A 13,293-nucleotide genomic window follows, 5' to 3' on the forward strand; every position below is an offset into this window, starting at 1 on the left:
AATATTACACATTGACTTCTACAATGTTCAGCATTCAATTCATTTGAATGTAGCTGCGATATTGACCGATTTTCCAATAAAGGAAAATTTTACTTTTCATCCGATTTGGTTTAAATTTTAAACAGTGCGTTATTTTAAGCCTCCCGACATCTGACGCAAATATGGTTCAGATCGGATTATATTTAGATATAGCTACCATATAGACCGATCTCCCGATAAAGGGTCTGAAGGCTATAAAAGCTTTTCTTTTAATCCGATTTTGCTCAAATTTGGAATATTGCTTAGCTTTAATACTCCCAACATCTAACCGAAATATGGTACAGATCGGACTATATTGAGATATAGCCGTCATATAGACCGATCTGCCTATAAAGGGTCTGAAGCCCATAAAAGCTTTATTTTTTAACCGATTTCGCTAAAAATTGAAACAGTGAGTTATTTTTGATGATACCTGACCTAAATATGGTTCAGATTGAACTATATTTAGATATAGCTGCCATATAGACCAATATCTCGATAAAGGGTCTGAAGCCCATAAAAGCATTATTTAATACCCGATTTCGCTGAAATTTAAAATAATGGGTTATTTTAGGCCTCCCAACAGCTGACCTAAATATGGTTGAAATCGGACTATATTTAGATATAGCTGTCATATAGACCGATCTGCCGATAAAGGGTCTGAAGCCCATACAAGCATTATTTAATACCCGATTTCGCTGAAATTTAAAATAATGGGTTATTTTAGGCCTCCCGACAGCTGACCTAAATATGGTTCAGATCGGACTATATTTAGATATAGCTGCCATATATACCGATCTCCCGATAAAGACTCTGAAGGCTATAAAAGCTTTTCTTTTTAACCGATTTTGCTAAAATTTTCAACGGTAAATTATTTTTGGCCTCCTGACACCCGACCTAAATATTGTTCAGATCGGACTATATTTAGATATAGCTGCCATATAGACTGATCTGCCGTTAAGGAGTCTTAATCCCATAAAAGCTTTATTTACCAGATTTCGCTGAAATTTGAAACTATGAGTTTTTCTGAGTCTAACCCGACCTAAATATTATTCAGATCTGACTATATATAGATATAGCTGCCATATAGACTGATCTGCCATATAGCCGGAGTCTGAAGCCCATAAAAGCTTTATTTACCAGATTTCGCTGAAATTTGAAACAGTGAGTTTTTCTGAGCCTCGCGGTATCCGACCTTAACATGTTTCAGATCGGTTTATAATTGGATATATCTGCCAAAAAGACTAATATTTTGTTCTACAAAATTAAATAGTGACATATATGCTAGACCACTCAATGTCCTTGACGAGTTTGGGTGCTTAAGTTATCCAATTTTCACCGGATTGTGATGAAATGGGGTTTACAAATATACGTAAGGTGGTGGGTATCCAAAGCTCGGCCCGGCCGAACTTAATGCCTTTTTACCTATATGCACTATAAGCAGATTAAAGATATTTTTTTCACATAAGAAAAAAAATCATACCTTTTAATTGAAAATTGCTTAAATATGTAGCGTTTACAACGCAGGATTCACCCATATCTATGGTGATGGGTACCACAGTTCAGCCTGGCCGAACTCAAAGCATCTTACATGTGTTTCTTCTCTTTGTTAAAATACTAACTGGAACTGAAGCTTTGCATTTGGCTCTAAGATCTGATATAAATATTTTGAATCGTGAATAAAACATTTCAAATATCGAAAAGTTCTTACATTAACGTAATACATTTATGCATTTACATGTGAGTGCACACGCAACACAAAAAGCAGGCCACAAATGAATTATTATAATAATAACAACAACAATAAATTAAATTTAGTATGCATCTCATATGTTTGCTGAACAATTATCACCTGAAAATATGCAGAAATTAGGAAAAATCTTCACAAAAAAAAGCTACTCACTTGAACACACACATACAGATGTTCACACATGGGCCATATGTGTACTAACACAAGCACATATTCACATATTTGTTGGCGACGAAGGACCAGCGCAAAAACTAATTTAAATAAAATGAAAACGAGAATGAAAATGGAAAATATGAACATTTATATTAACACTACATATGTTTGTAGACGACGTACATACAATCGAATCACATATACAAACACTCACAAGCATATACTACAAGGCGAATATGTTGTTGCCCAAACCAAAAATATGTATATGAAACCAAACACACGCTCACACTTACTTGTGTACATATGTTTCTATACCAGCACACATATTCAAAAGGATCTCACATACTCACACACTCGCACGCTCAGCATGCCATTACAAAAAAGGACATTCATTGTCGGACACGCGCTGGACACATGAACATAACGTTTTGATAATAAAATTCGCACATATTTTGTATCTGCTTGAAATGAAAGGATAAAGAAAATAAACCAACACACACATACCCACATACTACTAACTCTACATCTACTTTATATACTAAAACATTTATTACACAGATATTCTACATTCATGCGAATTACAGTATGTAAATACTGATACACAGTGCCACTAGAAAGTATATACTTTGAAGGAGGGAGGGGGGGGGGGGGGGGGGGGGGGAGCAAATTGGGGAGGTCATACAAAATGCTCTTGCGTTGGTTGGTGCTGAGCTACCCATATTGTTTCCCCATCTTTTGCTGGATCTCTCACTCTTCCCCATTCCACAAATGGCATGGATAAATACTGACATGTTGTAAAAGGCTGTTGTCCCCCCACACCCCAAACTTCCACTTGCTGCTCCCTTCAATGATCGCTCGTATTAAGTGTATGGCTTGGTGGTCGTTGTGGTGGTGCTGGTGGTGTCATGGCCTCTCATACTCCTCGCTTTTAGCCATTATGCCATCCATTGCCAATGCCTGTGCCTTGTGTTGTAGTCTTGACACAATCAACCTGTTACTACAACAATTGATGAGAGCAGTGCAGCCAGACAGACAGACGTACAGAGCTCGGTTGCCTAAATGCCTGGCTGGCTGGGCTACCCGTATATAACAGACATAGACTTGGGTAGCATGGTGCTCCGCCTTTTTCGACTTCGCACCATGTTGATGTGAGCGTCGTGTATGCGCGCATGTTGCCTGGATTTTGTTTCAGGGTAGTTTTAGGAGCATATTTTTAGTGTCTTTTTGTGCACATGTTGTTCTATTTATATGCACAGTGGTAACATTAAGCTTTGATGTTTGCAGATGAAGCTGCCTGAGAAGAATATTTTCTTTAAATGGGACTGAAATAGGAAAATTTTTTTCATTAATGAATCCAAATACAGTTTTGAACAAACAACAACATCACCATGGTAGGTATTTCAAACTGGAGATAGGTCAGTACAGCTTCACTATCTGATTATCATTAGTTTTGGACCATTTTCTGTGTGACTTACCCTTCCAAACTAGAGTGAAATCGGATACAAAATGCTCCTTTTATGGGATCCAAGTATCCAAATATGGTCTTGTCCTGATTATATTCAGCACGGATATAAAGTGTGGTAATATAACTCAATCTTCCAATTTTGTAAAATCGAACCCTAAATCCGAAAACGACTCTATATAACAAATTGAATTCAAAATATATGTTCTATGAACTCCATAGCATAATCGAATTTTATCTGCCTACACAGGAAAAAAATCAATAAAAATTTTAATTGAAAATAAAATCGTTTTCAATAAAAACCAGTATGGAAAGGCAAAAGTTGGGCGGTGCCGACTATATAATACCCTACACCACCGAGTATACGTAATACTTTTAATAGATAGCACTTAAATCCAAATTTAGTCAGATTTTAATTTTTTGATTTTGATTTTTTCTAAATTGATTTTGATTAAATACGTATTGGGATGTCAATTATTAAAAATCTCATGCTAAATTTTGTAGAGATCAGACCAAAATTGTGGCTTCTACAGCCTTAAAAGGCCATATCGGATGAGAAATATATATGGGAGCTTTATCTAAGTCTTGACCGATTTTTATGAAACTTTGCACACATATGAGGACGTTGAATAAAACGGCCCATGCCAAATTTTGTAAGGATCGGACCGGAATTGAGGCTTCTACAGCCTTGAAAGGCCATATCGGATGAAAAATATATATGGAAGCTTTATTTAAATCGGAACCGATTTTTATGGAACTTTTCACATATATGAGGACGTTGAATAAAACGCTCCATGCCAAATTTTCTAAGGATGGGACCAAAACTACTACAGCTTTAAAAGGCCATATCGGATGAAAGATATACATGGGAGCTATATATTAATCTGATCCGATTACAATGAAATTTTACACACATATTAGGACGTCACAAAAACTACTTCGTGTCAAATTTTGTAAAGATCGGACCAAATTTGTGCCTTCTACAGCCTTAATAGGTCAAATCGGACGAAAGTAATATATGGGAGCTATATATAAACCTGATCCGATTAAGATGAAATTTTGCATACTTATTGGGACGTCACATGAAACATTTCATGCCAAATTTGGTAGAGATCGCACCAAAATTGTGGCCCCTACAGATTTAAGAAGGCATATCGGATGAAAGATATATATGGGACCTATATCTAAATCTGAACCGATTTTTATGAAACTCTGCACACATATGAAGACGTTGAATAAAACGGCCCATGCCAAATTTTGTAAAGATCGGACCAAAATTGTGGCTTCTACAGCCTTAAAAGGCCATATCCGATGAAACATATATATGGGACCTATATCTAAATCTGGACCGATTTTTATGAAACTCTGCACACATATGAGGACGTTGAATGAAAAAGCCCATGTCAAATTTTGTAAAGATCGGACCAAAATTGTAGCTTCTACAGCCTTAAAAGGCCATATCGGATGAAAAATATATATGGGAGCTATATCTAAATCTGAACCGATTTCAATAATATTCTGCAAGCATTTTGGGTCGTTAAAAAAAACACTTCGTGCCAAATTTTGTAAGGATCGGACCAAAATTATGGCTTCTACAGCTATAAAAGGGCACATCGGATGAAATATATATATGGTAGCTATATCTTAATCTGAACCGATTTTTTCAAAATCAACAGCGTTCGTCCTTGGACCAAAAAAGACACTTATGCAAAATTTTGTGAAAATCGGACAACAAATTCGACCTGTACCTTGAATACAAGAATTCATGGACGGACAGACAGACGGACATAGCTAAATCGAATCAGGAAGTGATTCTAAGCCGATCCGTATACTTATCGATGGGTCTAGCTCTTCTCCTTCTTAGCGTTGCAAACAAATGCTCAAATCTATAATACCTTGTAACACAGTGGTGGTGTAGGGTGTAATTAATTGATTCAATCATTTTTATACCCACCACCGAATCATTTTTATATCCGACCCTACAAAGTATATAAATTCTAGATCAGCGCAAAAATCTAAGACGATCTAGCCATGTCCGTCCGTCTGTCTGTTGAAATCACGCTACAATCTTTAAAATAGTTATTGAGCTGAACCGTTGCACAGATGCTTATTTTGTCCATATGAAGGATAAGTTCGAAGATGGGCTATATCGGACTATATCTTGATATAGCCCCTTAAAGACCGATCCCCCGGTTTGGGGTCTTAGGCCCATAAAAGCCACATTTATTATCCGGTTTTGCAGAAATTTGGGACAGTGAGTTGTGTTAGGCCTTTCGACATCCTTCATCAATTTGGCCTAGATCGGTCCCGATATGGTTATAGCTGCCATATGGACCGATCTCTCGATTTAAGGTTTTGGCCTCCTAAATGGTACATTTATAATCCGATTTCACTGAAATTTTTCTCAGTGACTAATTTTAGACTTTACGACATCCGAGTTGTATATGGTTCGGATCGGTCTATAATTGAATATGGCTAGCAAATAGACCAATAATTTTTCCTACAAAATTTAACAATGACTTGTACTTTATAGACCACAAACATCCGTGTCGAATTTGGTCCAAATCGGACCATATTTCGATAAAGCCGCTATGGGGACATAAGTTAAGCATTTTTCGCCAGATTATAAGGAAAGGTGGTTTACATATATACCCGTAATTCTTATTCGATTTTGCTGAAGTTTTGCACAATGACCTCCACAACTTACGAGACAAATATAGTTTCATACGGTGTAAAACCTTATATAGCTCCCATATAAACCGACCTCCCGATTTGACTTCTTCAGGCTCTAAAGGGCGCAATTCTTATCGGATTTGGCTGAAATTTTGTACTATGCCGTCTTCTACAACATTTAGTGGATGTACCAAGCAAAGTTCATATCGCTCTAAGACCTGATTTAGCTCCTGAATCGGTGTAAAACCTTATATAGCTCCCATATAAACCGATCTCCCGATTTGACATCTTCAGGCTCTAGAGGGCGCAATTCTAATCGGAAATGGCTGGAAATTCTTGGCTGAAATTTTGTACTATGTCGTCTTCTATAACATTTAATGTACATCCACATCCAAGCAAAGTTCAAATCGCTCTAAAACCTGATTTAGCTCCTATATAAACCGATCTCCCGATTTTACTGAGTCTTTAGAGGGCGCAATTCGATATTGCTGAAATTCGGCATAATCTCTGTATCCATGACCTGATACTGCTCCCATATAAACCGATCTTCCGATTTTGCTTCTTGGGCCTCCAGAGAGAGCAATTATAATCCGATTTGGCTGAAATTTTGTACAACGGCTCCCATGGCCTTTAACATTCATGTACAATATGGTCTGAATCGATTTATTGCTTGACACAGCTCCCATATTAACCGATCTCCCGATTTTTCTTCTTGAGCCGCGAATCGTACTATAACTTGATATAGCTCCTCCTCCGTCCTTATTCATTATTCTTCGTTTGCCTAAAAATAAATACTGCTCAAAGAATTCGACCGATGCGATCCATGGTGGAGGGTATATAAGATTCGGCCCGGCCGAACTGCACTTGTTTTTATTTCTAACATCGACACCATAGAAACATTCTGCATTCACCTCAAAATGGCTTAAATCCTATGTGGATACCGATCTTTGGATTTATCTTCTTAGGGTCCTGTAGACGGAACTCAAAGCAGTTTGACTAGGATTATGCATATGGCATTTGGTATATCAGTATGTTGGTATGTAGATACCCACGTCGTGCCAACAGTCATCGCAAACGATTTTAGGATAGCACTCCTATGCTCTTGAGGAGTAACACAGGGATACCGAAAAGTGGACCGATGTGCATCTTCGTTGTCATTGATACTAGAGGTGGTGGTTATATAACCCACTATGCCAATTTAATTATTATAGAATGAAATATTCAATATCTAAATTTCAAATAGGTTAGGTTGAAAAGAGAGTGCGGTATACAACAGTAATCGGCTTGTTGTGCGCTCTATATACAAAAAAAGTAACCTCGAAAAAGAAAATCTAAGCTAGGAATTCCGTGCTACTTAGAAAATTCTTAAGTTTTTTCAATACCACTCCCCTAAGTTGGTTAATGTCTGGTATTGCGTCTCCACCTAAGTGCCGGTATCTGTTGGACGCGAAAGCGTTGAAATGCTCCACCGTCTCATCATCTTTCCCTCATGCCCTACACATGCTATCACTTGCCGCTCCGATTTTACATAAGTGAGCTCGTAGTCCTATGTGTCCCCGTTTATGATACCAATAGCTATACTAACCTCCTTCTTGCTTCCTTTCAGTAATAGCCTCGTCTTCTCACGACCTGGATCCCCCCATAGGATTTTCGCCGTCCTACCGACCGTTTCGCTGTTCCTCAATGTTGCTGTTCCTCAATTCGTCGCCCACTCCCTTAACTCGGACTGTGTCGACCCGAAAGGCTTCGGGTTAAACAAGTTTATTGACGGCAGTCCTCTGGCCTTCACCGCCAAATCTTCTGCCCTTTCATTTCCCCTTACTCCGTTATGGCCCGGCACCCAAACGATGCGGATTTTGCCATCCTCAGAGAAGGCGTTAATCTCCCTCTTACACTGCAAGACTGCTCGTGACCTTACCATTCTGGTTGTTATTGCCCTTCTGGCAATTTTATTGTCGCTAAAGATGTTCACACTCGAAGTCCTAGCGTTAGCACGACACCACTTCACGCATTCCGCGATCGCCCGAATCTCCGTCTGCAGGACCATATTATGGTCAGGCAGTCTAAACAGATCTCAGTTCCTGGGTTCTCAATGTAGAACCCCAGGCCAACTCTGTCCTCTAGCTTTGATCAATCCGTGTAACATGATCTTCCAGATGGCAATACTACTAGGGTTCCGTCAATCCAAGACTGTGCTGATGGCAGCAGTGCTTTGCATTCGACTTCAAGGTTCATCTCAGGTATCCGATCGGAAACCTCTTCCCTGCCTTCCAGGTTTCCTGTCGTCGCCTCGATTATACTGCGATGGTATGAACTGCTCCCATCCTCAATGCATTCCCCCATCGCCTTAAGTCTCATAGCCGCAGTGGCTGCTTCACACTTAATCTATGTCAATTGGTCGGGTATCTAGAATAGTTTCCAGTGTCCTATTGGGCGTGGTCCTCATCGCTCGGCCTATGCCAAGACAACATGTTCTCTGAACCTGTTGTATGCTCCTTATGTTGCCCTTTTTCTCCATAGCGGTCCACCAAACTACTGAGGCATAAGTAAGTATTGGTCTAATCACGCTCCTGTAGAGCCAGTGGATTATTCTCGGATCCAAGCCGTAGCATGAACATTATTTTTCATGCAAAATTCTCGATTAAAACTTATTGAATTACTTTTGAATTGAATTATAAACGCGACTGGCTTGCCACTGTGCGATGGCATTGCTCGGCTTGTGTAAATTAAAACAATTCAACCAACCAGCGTACGTTGTGTGCCCACTCCATTCTCTCTCTTCGGCAAGGAATAAAGCAACAAAATATGTTCGCAACATTCAAAGCAGATGCAGCACTTTCAAATGAATCCAACAACGATGAGGACAACAACAGCAACAAGCACAATGCTGTAGCACGAGACATGCGGCAGAGAACAAGATGCAGAAGGCACAACCATAAAGAACATAAGGGGTGTCCTTAAACGACAGCAGCCAGAAGAGAACATCGAACGAAGGACCAAAGGCACTCGCACAGGCAACAAAACAACACAGCACACAAAATCAGCACAGATGTGTAAGTGGTGGTCGCAGTCATAGTCAGTGTTGAGCTGGTGGTATGGGTGGAGAGGATAAATGGATGGATGGATGGAGTGCAACAATTTAAACAGGATTCCAACTAGATTTATATAAATGTTCTTGTTCTCAATCTCATTGCTGAGGTGGCGGGCTGGCGGTTGGTTGGTGGATGTATTCAACAACCCACGACAATCCAACCAGAAAAAAGGAGTCTACATAAAGCAGAACAGATTGTGATGAGCGACCAGTTTACGTTTAGACGTCACCGGAGTCGGAACTACAAGTGCTTGGAATAAAAATTCGCCGCGAACAAAGTGTTATAAAAATCAAAGACTCAGTGCATTTAGTGGATAAGTTAACAAATCCAATGAACATGATTATGGATAGTGGACACTCGCTTCCAATGCAGCAGCGGACATCGCCACTGCAGGATGCTGCTTCGAAACCATCGCCTCAGCATCATCATCATAATGTAAAGGATTTACAAATATCAACAACACCACCGACGCCACCGAATGAGGATAGCCAGCCATTGTCGCCAACCAGAATACCGACGGCGACAAACACCAAGACCACATTGAAGCGTTCCTTTGATGTGGCCTTTCTCATGATGCCCGATGAACGGTTGAAGGGCTCACAGCCACAAGTGCAGGACAAACAGAAATTCCCACAGCAACAGCATTATCAGCCTCCTGCCAGTAAGCAAGCCAATTTGCGTCAATATCCCCAGATTACAGTAAGGACTCCACGTATCTATGATGATCCCACTTTGGTGATATCCTCCGCGGATTGGGAGTCGCATCCTTTGAAGAGTGCTTTCACCAAGGTCTCCTCACGTTTGGAGTCTCCAGGCCAACCAGCTCCGCCCTTAAGTCCAGATCAGTTAAGCTGCTCCTCCATGAGTCCGCCGGTGGCCACAACACCTCCACGCTCGGCCAGTGGCAGCAGCAACGATATCATATCCATTGACAGTTTGCCCTCCTCACCTGCGGCTCTTTCACCCACCATGGGCTATCAGAATTTTCGACCGGAATACTCTTCGCCCAACGGAGCTTTCCAGTCTGTGCAGCAACTACAAACACAACGCCTTAAACAGCATTTCTTATATCGCGGCCCGGTAATGAGTCCCGAACACCCGTCAGGGCCTCCACCACCCTCGAGTCCACCAGGATTTATACCAGTCTATCCAGGATTTCCATTTCATCCGAATCCAGCCGTCGGCATGCCTCATCCCTTTGGAGGCCTGCCGCCGCCGGAGATGATGCCAAGAATGGTACAAAGTCCAGCCGCTGCTGCCATACTCTCCACTCTGATACCACCTACACTGGCTTCCACCTTTACCTTGACCGCCCAGAATGTCTGCGCCAAATGCAACATCAGCTTCCGCATGACCAGTGATTTGGTCTATCACATGCGTTCGCATCACAAAAGTGAAGTGGCCACAGATCCGAATCGGCGTAAGCGCGAGGAGAAACTCAAGTGTCCCGTATGCCAAGAGACTTTCCGGGAACGTCATCACTTGACGCGACACATGACCGCTCACCAGGACAAGGCCAGTGATCAGACCGGCGGAAATTCAAGCAACGCAGCGGCCAGCAACAATGACAGCAATAACAGCAACGGCACCATGGGAGGCGGCAGCAACAACAACTTTCATCATCAGCAAATCGGAGGCGGCAACAACAGTGGATCTGTGGCGGCAGCGGCGGCTCGTTTGAATTCTCAGCGCTCATCGTCCACCTATTCGAAATGACTAAGGAATGAATTCAATTATTTTTGAATTCACCAACCTGCATACCATGATTGAAGAAGAGAAAGAGAGAGAGAGGGATCTAACATCGCATTTCCCAAGTGTTGTGTTTTTTGTTTTGTCATTACTGCTATTATTTAGTATTTTAAATTAATTGTGCATTTGTGATATTAAATTAATATAGAACCATATTTTCTGTCTGCCCTTCCCCCCGCACCCCATTTAGCTCTAAGCCTAACAAAGAATGTTCTTTACAAAGTTTCTTACATTTTTTTTTTGTTTAAAACTAGTCTATGTGTGTATTTAAATTTTAGCTTAAGACTATAAAGAATTAACTTTAAATGAATAAATGAATTGAAACAAAATTTATATTAAAGTGTTCATGCAAAAAGTTTCGTGGAGAGCCTACACTTGCAAGAAAGGTTTGTGCACCGGTAATAGAAATTCAAATTTTTACATCCATCCCGGAACCACCCTAACACATAAAAGTACCAAATTACTTCAAATATTGGGTTGCCCAAAAAGTAATTGCGGATTTTTCATATAGTCGGCGTTGACAAATTTTTTCACAGCTTGTGACTCTGTAATTGCATTCTTTCTTCTGTCAGTTATCAGCTGTTACTTTTAGTTTGCTTTAGAAAAAAAGTGTAAAAAAAGTATATTTGATTAAAGTTCATTCTAAGTTTTATTAAAAATGCATTTACTTTCTTTTAAAAAATCCGCAATTATTTTTTGGGCAACCCAATATAATGCAAACCAATCGGACGCCATCGTAGTGCAGATATTAGCTTGTCCGCCTATAACGCTGAACGCCTATCCTGGCGAGAACATCAACAACAAGTAAGAGTGAGCTAAGTTCGGCCGGGCCGAATTTTATATACCCTCCACTATGGATCGCATTTGTCGAGTTCTATGCGCGTTATCTCTTTTCAGGCAAACAAAGAATATTGGATAAGAACTGTTATGATATTCGAGCTATATCAAGTTATAGTCCGATTCGGACCATAAATGAATGCTGAACATTGTAAAGCTCATTGTGTAATATTTCAGTTCATTCGGATAAGAATTGCTTCTTGTAGGGGCTCTAGGCACAAAATCGGGAGATCGGTTTATATGGGAGCTGTATCAAGCTATTGATCGATTCCGACCATATTAGACACGTATGTTGAGGGTCATGAGAGAAGCCGTTGTACAAATTTTCTGCCAAATCGGATGAGAATTGCGCCCTCTAGAGGCTCATGAAGTCAAGATCGCAGATCGGTTTATATGGCAGCTATATCAGGTTATGTATCGATTTGCGTCATACTCAGCACAGTTATTGGAAGTCATAACAAAACACCTCATGCAAAATTTCAGCCAAATCGGATGAGAATTGCGCCCTCTTGAGGTTTAAGAAATCAAGATCCCAGATCGGTTTATATGGCAGCTACATCAGGTTATGTACCGATTTGCACCATACTATGCACAGTTATTGGAAGTCATAACAAAACACCTCATGCAAAATTTCAGCCAAATCGGATGATAATTGCGACCTCTAGAGTTGGGTTGCCCAAAAAGTAATTGCGGATTTTTCATATAGTCGGCGTTGACAAATTTTTTCACAGCTTGTGACTCTGTAATGGCATTCTTTCTTCTGTCAGTTATCAGCTGTTACTTTTAGCTTGCTTTAGAAAAAGAGTGTAAAAAAAGTATATTTGATTAAAGTTCATTCTAAGTTTTATTAAAAATGCATTTACTTTCTTTTAAAAAATCCGCAATTACTTTTTGGGCAACCCAATATATCAAAACGTGGACCGATTTGGCCCATTTACAATTCCAACCGACCTACACTAATCAAAAGTATTTGTGCAAAATTTCAAGCGGCTAGCTTTACTCCTTCGAAAGTTTGCGTGCTTTCGACAGACAGATGGACCGACAGACGGAAAGTTCAGGCGGACGGACAGACGGACGGACATGCCTAGATCGACTTAAAATGACAAGACAATCAATAATATATATACTTTAAGGGGTCTCAGACGCATATTTCGAGGTGCTACAAACAGAATGACGAAATTAGTATACCCCCATCCTATGGTGGAGGGTTTAATAGTTGGCCTTTTATAATTGAGCTTAAATTTAAAACGGACAGCAGGAATGTTTATGGGCCAATTTGCAATTGCCTAGCGCAAGCAAAAGCTTAAATGCATTTTTTTTGGGCAAATTAGCTAACCAACATTCCGTTAAGGAACATCGTGGATACTTCTCTCATATCAGCGGGTACTGCCCGTTACAAATTTTAAGCCCAATGGCACTGCACAATGCAAACAAAAGCTAAGACCTTCATATTACTCCCCTATAAGGGGACTATACTATTACGTGGTCCGACATCTTCCATTTTCGATCTTAAAGACACTGAACAGAAGAATGTCATAGTCAAATATGATAATGCAATC

The 13,293-nt window shown here is 40.1% G+C and overlaps 1 protein-coding gene across 1 annotated transcript; it reads left to right on the top strand.

Annotated features, from left to right (window-relative positions):
- Positions 1-9,332: 9,332 nt before the first annotated feature.
- Positions 9,333-11,037, top strand: LOC106084660 (uncharacterized). The gene has a single exon (XM_013248522.2). It carries the CDS (start codon positions 9,479-9,481, stop codon positions 10,862-10,864), a length of 1,386 nt encoding a protein of 461 aa, XP_013103976.2. The 5' UTR covers positions 9,333-9,478; the 3' UTR covers positions 10,865-11,037.
- Positions 11,038-13,293: the final 2,256 nt, after the last annotated feature.

The sequence above is a fragment of the Stomoxys calcitrans genome, chromosome 1, assembly GCF_963082655.1.
Source record: "Stomoxys calcitrans chromosome 1, idStoCalc2.1, whole genome shotgun sequence".
In the NCBI taxonomy this organism is placed as follows: domain Eukaryota; kingdom Metazoa; phylum Arthropoda; class Insecta; order Diptera; family Muscidae; genus Stomoxys; species Stomoxys calcitrans.

What these genes read in the sequence shown, in the direction of transcription:
- LOC106084660 (XM_013248522.2), top strand. Translation starts at nt 9,479, where the DNA reads ATGAACATGATTATGGATAGTGGACACTCGCTTCCAATGCAGCAGCGG.